Source organism: Arachis hypogaea, chromosome 13 (assembly GCF_003086295.3).
Source record: "Arachis hypogaea cultivar Tifrunner chromosome 13, arahy.Tifrunner.gnm2.J5K5, whole genome shotgun sequence".
In the NCBI taxonomy this organism is placed as follows: Eukaryota; Viridiplantae; Streptophyta; class Magnoliopsida; order Fabales; family Fabaceae; genus Arachis; species Arachis hypogaea.
This window is the reverse complement of record NC_092048.1, coordinates 33,312,522-33,331,955: the sequence shown is the minus strand read 5'-3', so window position 1 is coordinate 33,331,955 and position 19,434 is coordinate 33,312,522. Positions and strand designations below refer to the sequence as shown.

At 31.4% G+C, this 19,434-nt stretch overlaps 2 protein-coding genes across 2 annotated transcripts; both read left to right on the top strand.

Moving 5' to 3' along the window:
- The first annotated feature begins 8,610 nt into the window (after positions 1-8,610).
- Positions 8,611-13,119, top strand: LOC112737993 (uncharacterized exonuclease domain-containing protein At3g15140). The gene is made up of 6 exons (XM_025788198.3): positions 8,611-8,949; positions 10,346-10,548; positions 10,790-10,870; positions 11,263-11,379; positions 11,634-11,757; positions 12,653-13,119. The coding sequence occupies exons 1-6, from the start codon at positions 8,722-8,724 to the stop codon at positions 12,851-12,853; spliced, it is 954 nt and encodes a 317-aa protein (XP_025643983.1). The 5' UTR covers positions 8,611-8,721; the 3' UTR covers positions 12,854-13,119.
- Positions 13,120-14,387: 1,268 nt separating this feature from the next.
- LOC112737992 (uncharacterized) lies at positions 14,388-17,400 on the top strand. The gene is made up of 4 exons (XM_025788196.3): positions 14,388-14,999; positions 16,443-16,646; positions 16,860-16,885; positions 16,968-17,400. Exons 1-4 carry the CDS (start codon positions 14,655-14,657, stop codon positions 17,176-17,178), a joined length of 786 nt encoding a protein of 261 aa, XP_025643981.1. The 5' UTR covers positions 14,388-14,654; the 3' UTR covers positions 17,179-17,400.
- Positions 17,401-19,434: the final 2,034 nt, after the last annotated feature.

The following is a 19,434-nucleotide window of genomic DNA, read 5'->3' as shown; positions in this document are numbered from 1 at the left end:
AGACTGATTTATTACATAAGATTAGACACAACATTTGTCACCCAATTTCATGGCCACATAGCAGGATTGTCAATTTCTATACCAGATACTTCTAGAGAATGACAGTTATGAAGATTGCAGGAATTTAATGAATAGTGGGATGTCCACTACCTAGGAAGGCCCAATAAGGACAACGGATATATAAGGCAAGGATCGACCTCCTAGCATGTGACATAATTTTACCCTAATATTTTTCATACTGTAGCCTAATTGCTAATTTGGGCGTTGGAGTGATTTTGCAACTATCATCCCTACCGGCTCGTAACCGATCTCCTCACTTAGCCAAGCTCACGTCTCTCGATTTTCCTCTCTCCCTCACAACACTTTCAGGTAACGACATAAGATTTGCATCATCTGTGGGGACTAAAATCGTGGCTGGCAATGGACGAACTCCAGAACTCTCCTGGTGAGTCTGCGGAGGAGAGAAATAATGACACGATAAGGGGTTGTTATGTCACTAAGGACGGCCATATAATGAGCATGGTGAATGCTATGTCCTCCCAAAGCCGACACCAGAGCCCCAAGGGATGAGCGACACTTGTTGGAGAGGTGCCCGTTCGGGGGCACTGGAAATGACAACGCTTGATTCAAGCAAGAACATAGATACCAAGTTTAGAATTTCGAAAGAGAACTGATTGCTTGAAACTGCTATAAACCTGAGTCAAGCTATGAAGCCCACTCCAAAATGGAGCCACAGGGAAGTGATCGCGAGGTCATGAATGCGAAGGAAGCATGAGAATAGGGACAATCATTGCATGACCATTCCTACTACGGGAATTACAGGCCATGAATCGATAGTGATAAGTGTTACTTCTTTTGATGCTAGGATCATCAAAGTATGGTTCACAAAAAATTTTGACAAACCTACACACATGAGGTACGATGGCATAAAGGGACTTGCAATAGCACATTACTAACTTCGATGCAAGGATGAACCTGGTGGGGGTAGCAGATGCAGTTCAATGTTATGCATTCCCGGTAATTCTAGCCAGAATTGTAATCCAGTGGTTCAACTTACTCTTTCAGAGGTCTATTTCGACCTTCTCAAACATCTCACAAAAATTTTTGACCTAATTCACCCCTTAGATAGTAAAATCTAAACATCTAATAAATCTTTTAGGGGTAACTCAACAAAGTGATGAATCTAGCTAGAAGTACTTAGACCATTTTAATGATGAATTCTTAAAATTGACGGCCTAATGAACTCTGTAGCCAGCCTCTACTTAACAAACACATTGATAAAAGAAGATTTTTGAAAGATTTAACCACAAAAATGGTATATAGATGATGCAAGAAATACAAAATGTGGCAAGAGTACATTAATGACGAAGAGGTTAGTATGGTGGTAACGACCAACAAGGGACACCCCACTAGCCAACCGCCTCACTAACCGATGATTACCCAGCTCGGCAAGAAAAGTTAAAAGGAACAGACAGAAAAATTATAACAACCTAACTTTCAGCACGTCATGACCAATGTTAATCATCAGGCATTACTATTCAGTCGACTTATGAGTTCTAGACTCGGAGTGTATTATATAAATTGAGCATGTTGTATGCATTGTAAGCGGCTTTGAATATCTTTATGGGTGAATGTGAGTTAGTAAAATAGATAAATTATGTGACAATCACAGACAAAGAGATGAATAGATTATACATAATGTTGCCAAGGCTTTCATATAGACATATAAAGGGTAATATAGTCACACAGGTCATAAATATCTTAACCTATACATGGACTCTATTTGTCATTAGTCTGGTGGTGGCGGCCAACAGGCAGCACTTCACCCGCCAACAACTGCCTCACCAATCGGTGAATACCCAGCCCGGCAAGAAAAGTTAAAAGGAATAGGCAGGTAAACTATAACAACCCAATTTTCAGCATGTCATGACCAATACTAATCATCAGGTGTTACCATTCAATCGACCTATGAGTTCTAGATTCAGAGTTTATTTATATAATATTGAGCCTGATGTATGCATTGTAAGCGACTTTAAATATCTTTATAGGTGAAAGTGTGTTAGTAAAACAGATAATTATGTAGCAATCACAATTCACACATATAAAGATGAACAGATTATACATAATGCTGCTAAGGCTTTCATATAGACATATAAAGGATAACATAGTCCCACAAATATATATATATATATATATATACATTGTACAGACGGTTAAGAACTCTTGAGATTCCAGGTCTCGGCCAATTCAGGAATCCACTCTGGAACTTAGTACTAGCCTAAGATAGAGAAATCCTATCCCCCCAAAGATGTTAATATATAATCAAAGAAAAAATACTCTAAACTGCATAGTTTTATAGAGTGGCCTGTGTCCTCTAAAATGTTCATTGTACCTCGTGGTTTGGGTAACAACTTTAAGACTCTTGATTTTTTAAAATTAAATAATAAGTTATTTATGAACTATAATATTTATTAAAGATTATATTTTCATAAATTTTTATTATTAATTAGACAATTTTTGTATTCAAATTTTAATTTGAATATTTAAATTTTTAAATTTTATTTTATGAATAAAAGAAAATTAATTTCATTATCTCTAATTCTTGAATTAAAATATTTATTTGAGAATAAATTGTAATATGATGAATAAATTGTATTTTATTTAAAGATAATTTTGTTGAATTAAAATTAATTTTTAATTATTATATTATTCCTATTTCTATTAAAAATTACCAACTGATCCTTATCTTTTTTTCCAAATTAAAGGTTCTTTATTCTTTGGTTTAGGATTTTGCTACTGTTAGTGATACTCAAATCAAATTGTTGAATAATTGATTGTTGTACTATATTTTATTGCTTTTTTTTGTGCTATGCTGAAAAAAATGATGCAGAAAGAGTAAAACCTTGATAAACCTTATTAATCTCTGAAAAAGTTTATTAATCTTTGTTAAAATTATGTTAAAATTATGTTAAAATTGTGATCGATATATTGTGTGCTAAAAATATTGCTAATCTTTGTTAAAATTATGTTGAAGCATAAGTTTTTATTTGAAGATGATCAAATATTTATAATTGGTTTAGTTAATTTAATTTTTTTTTATTTCTTGGAATGATCTTAAAGAGTTCAATAGTAATGTAACGACTAATGAGTGATAAATTGTTAATAATTGATGAGTCAAAGGTTATATTAGATTTTAGTTGATATAATGCTTTAAATTTGAAATACATTTTAAAGTTTATATTAGACTATATTTATGTTTTAGAGTATTTATTAATAATTTATTTATTATTTTATTATAAAATAATTTTTTCGATTAGACCACAATATAATTGATTAAATCAATAAATCAATAAATTAATAATTAAAGTGGTCTAATAATCGATTCAGTTTTTAGAACCTTGCTCATAAGAGACCACCATTGATATATTAGACGAGAATGATGCCAAGTGTGGTTTAGCTCCATACGCTAAAGCCACACACGTGTTTCAATTTAGTTAAAAAAATAATTTAGGTATTTAATATATGTTTTATTATTTTAAATAATAATAATTTTTTAAAATTTATTTTTGAAAATAAATAAATTACTAAAATATCTTGTATTATTAATAAAAGTTGTAACATCCTACCACACTAAACTTTATACTTAAGTCGTAAAAAAGAAGTGGTGTAGAATTACGACCTCTAAAATAAAATGAGTTTATATAATAACAGAAGAATTATAATATGCTAGGAGCTTTGAAGAATAGAGGAAATAAAAAATCGCGAAATAAAAGCACAACGCTCAAGGAACGAGTTAACTTGCGTGCTAAGAAAACATTAACTTATTAAACATAAGATAACAGAAGTAGGAATAGAGTGCCAAAGATACAAAATAACAAGCTCCTAACTCAGCCGCGAAGTCAAGACTGGCCGGAGAATATTTACGCATATATACATACATATCCAAAACCCAAAAGTTCATATACACAGTCCTGGCTCTCCATAAACCTCTAAGAGAATAAAAAAGAACAAGTTATGCGGAGAGAGAACTAAGTACACATATATACATCACTGTATAGCAAAACTACCCAGTAACCACTCCGCTTCAAGAGTCCAGACGCCTAATGAGATGTCTCTCAACCTGCATCTGAAAAATAACAACATAGTATGGAATGAGAACCGGAGGTTCTCAGTATGGTAAAGGTGCCACACACATAATATATAAGGTCCTGGAAATGCCAGAGACAATCCTAGAACGCCGACACTCAGATTGTAGAGCTTAAAGTATTAAATAGAAGCCATAAGAGGTGGTTTTCTAAGAATATTTAAACCTAACTTAACTTAACCTTAAAATCTAAGTCACATACTGCCATTTCTCTGTACCTCCAATTTCATCATGCATTTTCACAGACAAACAAACAGATAAAGGCAAGCACAAGAAGGTTACAATTACTGCAGGTAACAAATACACATTTAACATGGCAAGTACATATAGGCACACCCAATTAAAGCACAAGCAAGTAATTCAAGTATTATGCATATGATGCATGCCTGTCCTATGGCTGATGAGGCTCATCTGTCGGTTATCCAGCCAATCCGACAAGTCTGAATTGTACTTAGACTGTCCCCCGACGTGCATTTCCAAGAGTCTATGCATAGCTTTATCTCAAATAATCAATATTGCTTAATGGGGTAACATTACCAGGAATTTATATAGTGCTCGGTCACACTTACGTCGTAGGATCAACAGAGTATCGAGTTTTCAACTTGGTACACGTGGTGGCAAGCCCCGGCACTTAATCCAGGGAATCTTGTATCTCAGATCATTCAAATTCATAAGCCATATAAATAATTCAATTATAATTCATCAACATCCACATCATTCTCAATCGCATCTCATTCATCATCATACATCAATCATATTCAATCCTTATCCTTCATTATCACACCTCCCATTCCATCCATCAATAGTTCCAATTCAAAACATAATTCATTCTTTTCTAAATGAATCAAACTTAAAACATACTCATTTTCTTAATAACTCAAAATCAAACCATATAACCTTTGAATCTAAATCTTTTTAAATAATCATATAGACAAAATCTCTAATTTTTATAAAATTTCGGTAGCATCTCCTCTAAAACTCGGATTTTGCCACCTTTTTCGGGTCCAAACCTGCATTCTTTTCAATTCAACATACCCTTCCTCATCATCATAACAATCACCATAAAAAATCTACCTCAGATCAACAATTATACTCATACAATATTCAAATCCAACAACCAAAATTCAACTAAGAATCATAGTTCACAAATCCTAGGCTTTTAACACAAAATACCTCATTTTTCATTCGAAATTTCCATTCCAATTATTTTCAAACCTATTACCACCAATCCAAATTGCCAACAATAATTCTCAACAAGCTCCATATCTTTTCATCAATCATCATTCAACCAAACCAAAATATAGCCATATAATCAACAATTCAATCACATATCCTTTCAAAGATCTAACTAGCAACCAATATCATCTTACAAACAAATCACCAAACCAAACCAAGCATATTCATCAATCCATTACTAACCATTAAATATACACCTGCATTCCAACTTATTCTATAGTCATCTAACCTAAGTTTTCACAGAACATTATATATTAAATGCAAGAAACCTAAACCATACCTTAAGCGATTCTTAAGTATTATTCCAAGACAATTTTTCTAAAGAACACAGCCCTCAAAACCTCAACTAATCAGCTTCCTCCAAGTTTCAGTATTCACAATTTCAAGTTCCAATTATTTATTCACAACCTAATACACATTTATAACACATATATATCCAATTTAATACTCAAAGTTCAAATTTAATGAAATTAAAATAGAATTATCGTATCCTCACCTTACCCAAGCTTCACATAAACAAGAGTGAACGTTTCTCTCAAGCTAATTGGATCCTAAAACATCAAAAATCAAAGAAATTCAACCTTCCTATTCATAATTCAAAAATTGGGGAAAAAGAGGACTGAGAGTGATTAAATAAGTTACTAGTGAAATTGTTCCGGTACAAATGTAGAGCTCGACGCGGTAAACGCGTGGTCGCAAACGGTGCGGCGATCGGAGCTCGGACGGAGAAGTTACAGCATTCGGGAGTTGATGCAGGGGTTTCGGCGTTCCTCTCTTCTCCCTGGTGCGCTGCTACTTCTGTTACGTTAATGAAGGGAAATGAACTTTTAGGCTCATTTAAATGCTGGTCGATTGGGCCCATGGGCTCGGTTCAATCGGTTCGGCCTGTTCGATCTAATTTTAGGTCAATTTCTTTGAAATTGGTGTCAAAATTCTCGTTTCGACGAGCTCTATCCTAATTTAATATTATTTTTGTATTTCTAATCTTCTTTATTAAAACTAATTTATCAACTAATTATTTACTATTTTAACGGGGTTTACAAAAGTAGCTTCTAAAAATATTTTTTATAACAAATATTTTTTGTATTCATCAAATTACTTATACATTTAGTCTAAATTATTGTTAGAATATGATAATATATATGTACGTAACTATTTAAAAGGTGAATACAAAATATTTTATCAAAATTTAATTACTAGATTTTTATATTTAAAAAAATATTTTTTATTATCGATAAAAAATTGTAAAAAGACTTATTTTGTATAAAATTCTTAAATTTTAAGAAGAAAATTCTCTCTTTTTTAATAATATTAAAAAAATGAACCGCTACAGTTATTATAAGGTTGAATATTTTACAATTGAATACTTTTATAGTATTTTATTATTAACAAATTTGGAAGATAGGCATATTGTAATAATTTAAAGAGAAAACCATAATTATCCAAACAAAATATTTAATCAAGTTTAATCAAATTGTTACAACTATTTTTTAAATCACGTACTTTTTTTTTCGTTCTTTTTTCTTTCTCCGTTTTCTCCTCCTCCTCCTTTTTCGCGCAAGTAGGTTCTTCTTTTGCTTCTCCTCCTCCTCGTTTCTCTTTTGTTATCGTCATCACCAACAACACCAATATTTTACTAACATCTTTATTGGTTCTAATTTTCTCTGGTATTATCATTAAATACTTTCGATTCATTTTTTAGTTTATCTTGGTTCCTTTGTGTGTTAATTGAGGTTCACTTGATACTACTGATAAGTATTGACTAAATTTTTTATTTTTTAAGCAATTTCGGTTCATTCCTTAGCTTAATTGAGGTTTATTTGGATCTAGAAATAAATTCGATGTGTGTTTTATTGATGATGGAGTCTTTTTAACTACTTGTTCAAAACTCAACTAATTTCAATTCATTTGTGTGTTAATTGAGGTTCACTTAATGCTACTGATAAGTATTAACCATAATTTTTTAATAAAGAAGAATGAAATTATTCATTATCACTTTATTCAATTGCATTAGATTCCACTCCATTCCATTCAATTAGTTCAATTTTAAACAAGCACTCAAAAAGACTCAATCATCAACAAAAACAATCAAATTCATTTCTGGATCCAAATGAATCGAAATTACTCAAGAAATAAAAAATTTGGTCAATACTTAACAACAGCATCAAGTGAACCTCAATTAACACACAAATGAATCGAAATTAGTTCAATTTTGAACAAGTAGTAAAAAAGACTCAATCATCAACAAAAGCACATCCAATCCATTTTTGGATCCAAATGAACTGCAATTAAACTAAGAAATGAACCGAAATTACTTAAGGAATAAAAAACTTGGTCAATACAATAGCAGCATCAGGTGAATCTCAATTAACACACAAATGGACCGAAATTAGTTCAGTTTCGAACAAGTAGTAAAAAAGACTCAATCATCAACAAAAACATCCAATCCATTTCTGGATCCAAACGAACCTCAATTAAACTAAGAAATGAACCGAAATTACTTAAGGAATAAAAAATTTAGTCAATATTTATCAACAGCATCAGGTGAATCTCAATTAACACACAAATGAGTCGAACTTAGTTCAGTTTTGAACAAGCAATTAAAAAGACTCAGTTATCAACAAAAATACATCGAATTCATTTATGAATCCATATGAACCTCAATTAAACTAAGGAGAAAAAGAAAAGACGCAGCAACAACAACAGTAATAAAAGAACAACGATCGAAAGAAAACACACGAAGAAGTAGAACGAATGCGACAAAGAAGAAAGAATAACGCTAAGAAGAAGAAGGAGGAATACAAAGACGAAGGAAGGAGGAATGCGAAGAATAAAAAAGAATAATGCGAAGAAGAAGAAAAAGAAACGCGAAAATAAAGAATAATATGTTTGCATTAGTGAAGTACGTGTGTACATGCTGATATAATGAAAGTAGTTTTTGTTAAATTTGGACAAACTTAATTGGACTTAATTGTCAAAAAGACTTAAATGTGTAACTGGATTAAAATGATAAATAGATCTTTAATTTTTTAATTTAAAAATAAATAAATTATTGACTAATTAAAAATATAAAATTATTCTTAATTTTCTAAAATACAAAATATCTATATTTTTTCATTCAAAATATATAAAGATAAATAAATTCTTAAAAAAATTTTAAAAAATTTTATATTTTAAAAAATAAAAAATATTTTTATATTTTTAATTACTCAAAGTAAAAAGTCAATTACACATTTATTTTTTTTCTCCACAAGAATTTTCCTACTCGAGTCCAGGAAAAGCCTAAAGCAAGCGGCAAAGCAACAAAAGACGCAAATCCTCTGTCGAAACCGACGACGGTAATGGCGCTTCTCAGAGCTTCTTTGCTGAAGATGACGTGTCACCGTAACGTTTGGCTTTCATCGGTCACACCATTTACCGTGTACCCAAACTCAAGCTTCCTCCCTCTCCAGCCTCCGATGTTCACTCTCTCAGCTTCCGAATCTCCATCCCCTTCCTCTTCCTCGCACGAGCCTCAATCTCGGTGGAAGCCCATGTGCTTGTACCACACACAGGGAAAGTGCAGCAAGGTACCAACTTCAACTCCTTCTTTCTCACTAACCCTTGCTAATCCCCAATTTCATCCCTTTAGTTAGTTACACTTCTTCAGTTCCGGTCATCATTTGCAAGCTATCGTTGGAATTTTACACATAGTAAATTAAGTTCTAACATTTTAAATTAGTGCAAGCTATGTAGCTAACCCCTAATGTTGTGTTTGTGAGTTGTGATATTAAAGGGCTCGGTTTAAACAGTGGAATGGAGTTCCTTTTATTCTTCAAGCTTTTCCATTCCCTCCTCTTCCAAAATCTCAACTCACAAACACACATGCTAAATAATCAGAGGAAATCGAAGAGACAAGGGTAATACGGTCATTTAGAGGGACTGATCCAGAAGTTACGAACGGGGTGGATACTATCTGCTATTACTTAAAATGTGTTCCTTAGTAACTGACAATTACACAACAATGTGCAACTATATCATTGTGAAAGAAACGTGGAAAAGAGAGGGTAGAAGGGTAGAGTTCGAATGTATAGGTTTTGATATGACATGACAATAACCGAGCACTCGCCACCATACTAATATACTTGATTTATTTGTATGCGAACATTAAATCTGTCCCTGATTATATGATCAATTTGCACATTCTCAAAAGTGAAATACTAAACTACAGATTGCCTTATATAGTTCATGAAGATGAAGTACTCGCCTTCCAATATGTGATTTAAATATTTCAAGATTAATCAATTTGTTCTGAGCATATTCTCTCTTTTACCTGCATATTGCTTAACAAATTCTCTCTAAAGGAATGCATGTAGTTTAATCACAAAACGTAGCAAATTGAGTACCAAAACAGACTACATAGCTGCTCCGGTTCCAGTACCAGCATTTTATTATTTTAGTGAGTATGGTTTTTTACTTTTTAGCACACATCAGAGTAGTGCTGCTTTGTCACCTCAGTAGATTTGAATGATTATATTTCATAGCCCACACTTGTTCAACCTGGTGCCATCACGTCATTATGGGCTTTCCCAAATGAAGTCTCCAATGCTGACATGACACCAGGATGAGGGATTTAATGGTTTAGGGATCTTGGTTCTTGATGCTTATTAAGAATAGGAATGTGGTGTTTGGATGTGATTTTTTTTGTGCCAAATAATCACTTTTTGGGCTGAAATTTTCAGCTTTCAGCTTTTTTAACTTTATAGAAAATTATGTTTGAGAATCACTGTTTCAGAAGTGAAAACAAGGTTACCCTGTCCCTAACAATGCAAAGTATCAGCTGAACTGTTATCAGTGTTCTTGTTCTGAATCATAAGAATTGCAGCTTAGAAGCTGAAAACATATGTCTATTGGATTGCTGTCAATTTTATGTGTGAGTAAAACATATGTAGTTTTGTTGATGTTTATGCTTCTCCAAATTTGCAGATGGATGATCCTGTCCACATTGAGAGGTTCAATCATGACTGCTCCAGGGAGCTTCAAGTGGCATCTGCTGAGCAGCACAAGATATGCTCTCAGAATTTTGACTTTTTCCTTGTGCTTGATTTAGAGGGTAGGGTTGAGATTCTTGAGTTTCCGGTTCTAATGATTAGTGCTAAAACAATGCAAGTTGAAGACATTTTCCACAGGTTTTGATCTGCCACTCTATAGTTATTCATTGAACAAAAATAGTACGTGCTTGAGCTTTCAATCCTCATGGGTAGCAACTGGTTTGTGCATCGTGCAACATATTTGAGTTTAGTATACTTTGACCTCTTAATTATTATATTCTGAATTTAAAAATTAAACTGTTACTATGTGTATATGAGGATTAACATTTTCAAGATTTGTTCTGTTTATAGTTTTACTTTTCCAATGTTCACTTAATAGGTTTGTGAGGCCCACAGAAATGAGTGAACAAAGAATAAATGAATACATTGAAGGGAAATATGGAAAATTTGGGGTTGACAGGTATGCAGTTTGTTTTCTGCCTGCCATCTCTTTTGTTGTTCAATTGTTCATGCTTGTCATCTGTGTAAAAGTCTTCTCAGTTTTTCTCATTTTCGTTTCTCCTATAAAAAGAAGTTTAAGAAGCAGGTAGAACAACTCTTCATGCAGTGCTGCTGCTTTCATACTATCATCTGTACATTATGGTTTCTTGTAAACATTTTAGGAGAGTAGTTTTTGCTATGATTTGATATTTGATTAACAGCAGATTAGATTTTTGAAATATGATCGACTGATTTTAATTTCAGGATGACTGATTGCAAAAAGTCATATCCTTAAGGTGCTTACCTAAGGATTAACGCTGTTGCTACTGCCCACATTGTGTGCCACACTAATACCTTTTTAATTTTTTCTAGGGTATGGCATGACACAGCGGTACCCTTCAAGGAAGTTATTCAACAATTTGAAGCTTGGTTGATGCAACGTCAATTGTGGAAAGGTGGGAGCCTTGTTGGTGCAGCATTTGTAACTTGGTAATATCTCAGTTCCAGAGTTTACCTCTTCCACTTCTTTTACATTTTCTCGTTTGTAGTGTCATTTCTTCTTATTAGTTTCAATGTGTTTCTTTTACTGCATCTCGAATTTAGCAGTAGATGTGTGTAGTATATGGTGGTTTCAGATTTAAACCCTTCATTTATAAGGAGAGACTGAGCTTGGAATTATTTCCTATCTTACATATCTTGAATAATTTGATTTGTTTTTGTATGGAATCCTTTTGCTTTTGCAGTGGAAATTGGGATTTGAAGACAAAGGTACCTCAGCAGTGTCAGGTGTCAAAACTAAAGCTTCCACCATATTTTATGGAGTGGATTAATCTAAAAGATGTATATCTCAACTTTTATAAAAGAAGGGTGAGTTCTTTTAATGTAAAAAGCTAAGGGTATGATTCTATGATATCAAATACTGTTTGCTTTTCCCATGATGACCCATAAAGTCTTGGGTACATGAATTGTATAGCGGAGTGACAACTTGATTTAATACCATTATACCAATATAAGGTTGCATTATCCTGTAGAAATTTGATTTAATCCTAAACCAATACACTACGGGTTTCATAACCTATGTCTTTTTAGAAAATTTAACATATTTCTCGAGATACATTATAAAACTGGAAAGAGAGTGTGACTTGACTCATTGATTTTGCAAGTTAGTTATTTAGTTGGTTATGCCAGCTCATTTAGTTAGAATGATAGCTAAATTAGTTATTCTTTCAGTAGCTTCCAGTAGAGTGTAGCTTGTGTAAATAGTAGCAATGTAACTAATTCGCAGTAGATGAGTTCATTCTCCCAATTTACATCAGCTTCATTCTTCTTTTCTTCCCTTTTTCTTCTCTCCATCAAATTCTCTCTGTTTCCCTTCACTCCATTTCTCATCCTTACACCATAGAGATTGATGAAAGCTCCATCTTCTTAGCATGCAGTTTCCACAGAGTTTATTGGCTTGGTTTTGTCTTAATCTTAGTGGTAAGGGTAGATCAAAGATAGGAGCATGAAAAATGTACGACAAACAAGACAAAAAATGGAAATACTATATAAAATTCATAAGCTTGAGCTTTTAGCAAGTTTCTTCCATTGACTGACTGACAGCATAAAATTATAGTGTAGTAAATATGCTATATATGAAATAGGCTATTTTTTAAAACTAGTTTTAGCATCTGATCCATTTGCACACTGATTTTCTTATGTTTTGTTTAATGCTAGTTTCTAAACTTAAAATGTTGTATCTTTTATAATGGATGGATTATAGGCCACAGGAATGATCACAATGATGAAGGAACTGCGAATACCATTGAGAGGAAGTCATCATCTTGGAATTGATGACACCAAGAACATAGCAAGAGTATTGCAGCACATGCTACTTGATGGTGCACTCATCCAGATTACTGCAAGGAGGAATCCGAAGACGCCAGCAGAGGTTAACTTTCTCTTCAACCACCGTATTAGATAGCGGCTTTGTCTTTTTCAATGTATTATGTAACTTCTATGTGATTTGTGTTTATGTTCTGCTGGGTTATCGAGTGTAATGATACTTGCATGAGTTGTCTACACTCTCAATTAATCCGAACCCAGGTGGCACAGTTAACTTGGTTTTGTTGACTTCATATAGTCGTGCTTGGTTAGTTAGTTATGTACAATTTGTAAATCTTATACATGAAGCATTTTTTTAAAAAAAGGGGTTAATAAATGCTTGATTGCGTAGGATTAGCAAGCTAATCATCACTTGATTGGTGAAACTGTTAAATAACCCAAATGCAATGCAATCCTTTAACGTCATTTAACTGCGTTTAAGTTTTCTTTTTACATTTCTACATTAGTTTGTCATTTCAAGGAATGATTTTACTTTTTTGGGTGAGATTAAAGGCAAGCACAAAGAGATAGTGGGGATGTGGGGTCTAGCGAGGTGTGTAAGTACTAAGTGGTGTGTAAGTTTCATTTTCTTTTAAAAACGAATTGAGTGTCTCTAGTTTTGTATCCTGAATGTAGTTTTGACTAAATTCCTGCAGTGGTTCTTAAGATTCACAACTTTTATTATTTTAGTCTTTCAGATTTAAAATTCACTATAATGGTCCCTGAGATCCAGTTTCAGGCACCATATTGGTTTTTGGACCCTTTTTAGCGTTGAGTCAATAAATAAAATGCTGAGCTAGCACTTGCAACACTAGACACATGATTAAATAGTGTCTTTTCGTTTTAGCTCTTAAATAACACAAACCTGATGTTGTTTTGGAGAATGAAAAGAGATATGATTTGCACATCATGTAAATTCTTCTTCTTCTTTTTATTTTTGCCTTGTTTAAGTGATAACAAAATGATACTATTTAGCCATGTGTCCAGCATGGCAAGTTTGAGCTAATTCAGCACTTAGTGCTAATTCAGTACTAGAAAGGATCGAGAGATCAATATAATGTTCTGTTGGGTTTTTTTAGCTCCATTTGAATTAAAAAAAAAAAAAGCAAATTGAGTGTTATATTCACTTATTTAGAAAAAAAATAAATTAGTTTCATTATAGAAAAAAGAACAACTGACCAAGTGGCTATTGACCCAACAACGTATCCAGAAAAAACATATATTGCAGCATATCTCATTCAATTATTCAACCCAAATTCTGACCAAAAGAAAAAAAAAATTATTCAACCCAAATATATAATTTTTTAAAATATTTTTATTATTTATTATTTATTTTTTATGTTGATATACTTTATAATATTTTGTTCCTCTTTGTGATAATGTTAAGTTTTGTAGCAAAATGGTTTCTATATACAACAGGTGGATGTTGTTATTAATTGCAATGCGAAGGTTTAGGTTTTGAAATTATGTATGAATTATCTTAAACTGAACAAAATTAAGTATTCTCTTCTTTTTTCCCCGGTAACATTCCAAATTCATTTAAACATTATGACTGTGACTTTTGGCCCTTCTTTTTCAGAAGCGAAGGATATTTTTATTATTTTTTTCTACTAAAAGCGTAGTGGATAGCCATAGGATATTTTACATGTTCACATACGTTCCTTTCAATTCCCCACTAAAAATCCATCAGATATTTTGCACTCGAGAATAATAGATCAATGATCGTATTATTTTTAATGTACATCTCTTTTATACTTCTTTATGATTTTTTATCAATTATTTTTAATATCAGAGAAATGTTCCACTCCTCCAAGTCTCCCACTCACTATTATTGCTGAGGGATCACTGAACACTTAAAACTCAGGAACAAGAACAATCATTAATTCATTACCAATATTATAATGTTGCATTCTCAGAGTCACAAGCTTCTCTTCCCAAATCTCCCAGTTCCTCTCTCACTGACCCACCAATACCAACACCATAACCACTCCCCTGTTCTTCATTTTCTGAATAGACGCAACAATAGTAATACTCTTCACGTACTCTCAGCTATTCCTCCAGAAGCTTCACCAGTGCTGATTACTCACTTAGCCCAAGAACTCACAATTACAGGCACCATTCAATTCCCTCTTTTTACAGCCACAAATGACACACTGCAGGTTGCTTCTAGTGTTCTTCTCACAGGGGCCACCACTGCCTTCTTCTTCCGCACCGTTGTGCGCCGTATCAAACGTGTCAAAGAATTGGTACTCCTCTGTTTCTCTTGACATTTGATTCTAATTGTATATGCAACCAGTGTTTGTATTGTAGTGTTCATGTTCTGCTTCATGCGGTCATGCCTATGGGATACGTATAACATCATGTTCTTAACATTCTTTTAAAAAATGAGAAAAACCTAAAACAGTCCATGATAATTACCTCGAAAGACCACGAGGCCCTTGACAAAAAAAAAAACCCAACCTGACCCCTGATAATTACTTCGAAAGGACGAGGCCCCTTGTGAAAAAAAAAAGTCAATGTTATTTTTTTGGCACAAGGACTAATCAGTCCAAAAAAAAAGATTAAGGACCGGATTTGGTGTTTTTTTTTTCTTGGGGGTCTCGTTGTCCTTTCGAGATAATTGTTAGAGGCCGGATGAAGTATTCACTCTAAAAATAAAGTAGAAATAGGTTGTTTACCATTTTTTTTCGAGTAACTATAAGTTTTAACCAAAATTAATTATTTATATGTCGTGTTTTTAATGATAGGAAACTTTGATTAATTAATTTTAGTTGAAATATTTTATTATTGCATGAAAAATGATCATAGACCATTTTTTTTTCTCCCTTGGTTTTACTGTTGGAAATATTTAAAGTTTGATTTTGGTCAATAATATATGGAAGATTTTATGTACAATTTATGTTTAATTCATTTTTATAAGAATAATTTCAAAAATTGTATACATAGGATGATTGATTAATGAATAAAAAGATGTTATCTAGTTAGTATGTTAAAACCAAGGCCCAAACTAAATCATAATATGGCCGCAATTATGCAAACGAGAATAGTCCAAAAACGGGACTTCGTTACTTTAATTATTCTTAGTGTAATTAACAAATACAAAGTGAATTATATATTTTTGGTAATCAGTTGATTAAATAAATTAATGAACATACATATTCAAGGGCTGATCTAAGGCAATATATATATATATATATATATATGATGTTAGGCTGTTAGCTTCTAGAAATATATATGGAGATGATTATTGGTAGAGTTCATGCTTTAGTTGTCAAAGTGATAACTGAGTCAAAAAGATGGTGGATTGGTGATAAATACCAATTTACTTTATCATTAAGAAATAATATTTCAAGTTATTCTATCATGTAATTGTACTTATAAATAGGTAAACCCATGCATGATGTTCTTCAAGTGAAGTTACAATAGGTGCATATAGCTTAGATTGAAAATCTTCATTTATATTATGCGAATATAATTGAGAGTAGTTATCTGTATGTATTATGATTATGTTTCTTTTCTTGACTTAGCAATTAGTATCTACAATTTATTTATTGCGATAATTTCCATTATCCAATAAATTTTAAGTTTATGAATGATCTCATTAGTATCCTTTTTTACCATTGGTGAAGAATATTTCCTATTGTGCTCCAAACTTTATATTAATTTCTGAAATGTGATTTTGGTTCCAGAAATTTAGGTCCGCTGGAGTGAATAAATCACTAAATGGCTTGAGAGCTATGCAGTCAAATTCCATTAAAGTTAAGGCTCCACCAGCACCTGATCAAGCATTGTTGGGAGCAGTTATAGCAGGCGTTATTGCTCTTATTCTCTTCAATCTGACCTCAAATGTAGACACAGCTCTAAGTCATCACACGGTTTCAAATAATTTCTCGGTTTGTGTCTCTTACTACTTTTTGAAACAATACTTGACTTATTATTTTTTGTCGTGTTTTTATTTTTGAAAGACTTGTTTTTGTTCATTCATATTTTAGTGAAACGAATAAAACTTACAAATAAATCAAAGAAACTATCTTACCAAGAGTTACACAAAAAATTAGCATATTCCAATCAAGAGAGTCTAACGGAAGAAATTTTATCTTTTCCAGGCCCGCCAAATTACAATCACCATAAGGTAGTTGTTATTTCCAATCTCTCATATATACCTTAACACATTTTCATAACGATGCTAAAAACTAGCTTATATTTTGTGACAGGACAATGATAACGGGTTTGTGCTACCTTGCAACATTTATCTACGGTTTCAGTTCTCTTGGTCTATTGCTTTATTCTGGCCAGCTTGCCACCAATATTAGCTTTATGGGAAGGTCAGTTACTGGAAAGAAAATTGACAAGAAGAATATCACAAGTGATGATAATAAACTGAGCACCCCCAAGGAAGATCAAAACCAAAGCAAGTCAACATAATTGAATTCCATAGTATGGAAGGTAGTGAAGATGTTATTGTGCATCTTCATCCAAGGAAACTGTCCATTAGTTGACATGTGTTACTACTTTTTTCAAAGTTGTTCCCACTTTTTGGCAAAAGCTACTATTCAACCAGTTGTGTTGGATTGTTTCAATAGTTGATTAACAAAAGGTTTAGCTATAATGTAATGATCAATATTTTTATGAAAATTATTTTAGATATGATAGTGGGTTGGATTATAGTACCCAACTTTTAGGCTACAAGACTAATTTAATGGTACGTCGAAAAAATTATACATGTTTAGCACTTGTGGGCTTGGAAGGTTAGATCCAATTAATTAACTTCAATATGAACTACTGGATTAGGGTGGAACCAAAATGGAAGAGGAAAGTATAGTACACAGATTGAATTTCAAGTTTTTACCATAATGACAAATTTCTTGAAGGTTTAGTAACCCTGCACCCACACCCAAAGAAGATTACAAGAAGAATATAAATGGAAAAAAAAAACCATCACTTTGTCTGTCAATTAGTGGCTAATAGATATTTTGACAATTTTTTTTTTTATTTTAAAATTTTAATTAAATATATAATATTTTTAAACTTATATTTTATATTTTTTTAAATAAGTCTTTTAATTAATAATTTCAAAATATCTTTCTCAAACACATATTAACCGTTCTATTAATCCCATAATATATAATCAAGATCAATTATTTATTTAAAAAAATTATTTTATATTTTTATTTGCCATGTTACAGTGACATGCATTAGTTACTTTAGATTGAAAACATTTTTTTTGCCATTTTTCATCAAATTAAGCGGAGGCTTTAATTTTAATAATAATTAATACACTATTTTTATTTTCAAAATATTTTATCTCATCATAATATCTATAGTACTTATAATCTTATATATTGAAAACAGTATTTTATTATTAATAATAATAATAATAATAATAATAATAATAATAATAATAATAATAATAATAATAATAATAATAATAAATATACGACTATATATACATATATGTGTGTATAAGAATGATCAAAATATTGCTAGAAGTTTATTAGTATTTTGAAAAATGTGTACTTCTAAATTCTAATATCATGTTAGAGTTATTTTTGACAAGTCAGCGATTGGTGAATTAATATTTTACAAAAAAAAAAAAATCAAATTTTAAATTTAAGTTAAAATCAATTTTGCACGGTCAATTAGTTATTCATTTGTATTTCGATTAAAAAAAAAAGTTAGATTCTAATTTTATGTTAGGATCACTCATGTTCTGATAATTATTGGCTAATAGATATTTTGACAAAAAAAAATTTCTAATTTCTTGTTAGAGTCACTATTGTACGGCCAGGTATATATATATAATTTTACAACCAAAATGTGTCATAAATCATTCTCTCATTGTAATTGAAATCAAAATTTTCCCTTTAAAATTAAAGAATTCTCTCTCCTTCCTCTCCCTTTATCTATCCCTCTCATTCCTTCAACCACTTTATCTCTTTTATATATCATTATCAATAAATAATTATAAATTTGACAATCAAAATGTGCAACATAACATTCTTTAATTATATTAAAATTAAAATATAGTTATATTATATATTGTATTATATTATATATTATTATCAAATTTAATAATAAAATATATCACATGCCACTCTTATTAAATTTGAGAAAAAATATTTTCTTCTAAAATTAATAAACTCCCTTTCTAAATTCTTTCATATACCTCTTTTCTTTTTTTCTATTTCTCTCTACCTTTCTCACTCTATATATAATTCTGATATATTTATATATTATTATCTAATTTAATAACCAAATGTGTGACATGACATTCTTTTATTCAAATTGAGAAAATATATTTCCTTCCAAAATTAATAAACTCCCTTCTTAAATTCTCTCATCTATTTCTCTCTATTTTTCTATTTTTCTCTACTCTTCCCACTCTATATATAATTTGTAATTTATATTTTATATTAGTAATTTGACAAATCAAAATGTGTCATCAGATATTTTTTATTATAATTAAAATTTTTTTTTTTTTAAAATTAACAAACTCCCTCTCTCAGTCTTCATCTTTATCTTTCTCTCTCTTTTCTCTCATTTTTTACTTTTTCTATCTTTTTTGTTCTACAAAAAATAAAATTAACAAAATAATATAATTCAAATAAAAAATATTATTATTATTATTATATACATATTTTTTTAATTTTTTATTTAGTATTAAATTTTCATTGTTTATCT

Bases quoted from the DNA above. Each gene is read 5' to 3' on its own strand.
- LOC112737993 (XM_025788198.3), top strand. From the start codon at position 8,722: ATGGCGCTTCTCAGAGCTTCTTTGCTGAAGATGACGTGTCACCGTAAC. The intron at 8,950-10,345 runs GTACCAACTTCA...CCAAATTTGCAG, and splicing joins CACAGGGAAAGTGCAGCAAG to ATGGATGATCCTGTCCACAT. The intron at 11,380-11,633 runs GTAATATCTCAG...TTGCTTTTGCAG, and splicing joins GGTGCAGCATTTGTAACTTG to TGGAAATTGGGATTTGAAGA.
- LOC112737992 (XM_025788196.3), top strand. From the start codon at position 14,655: ATGTTGCATTCTCAGAGTCACAAGCTTCTCTTCCCAAATCTCCCAGTT. The intron at 15,000-16,442 runs GTACTCCTCTGT...TTTTGGTTCCAG, and splicing joins TCAAACGTGTCAAAGAATTG to AAATTTAGGTCCGCTGGAGT. The intron at 16,647-16,859 runs GTTTGTGTCTCT...TATCTTTTCCAG, and splicing joins CGGTTTCAAATAATTTCTCG to GCCCGCCAAATTACAATCAC.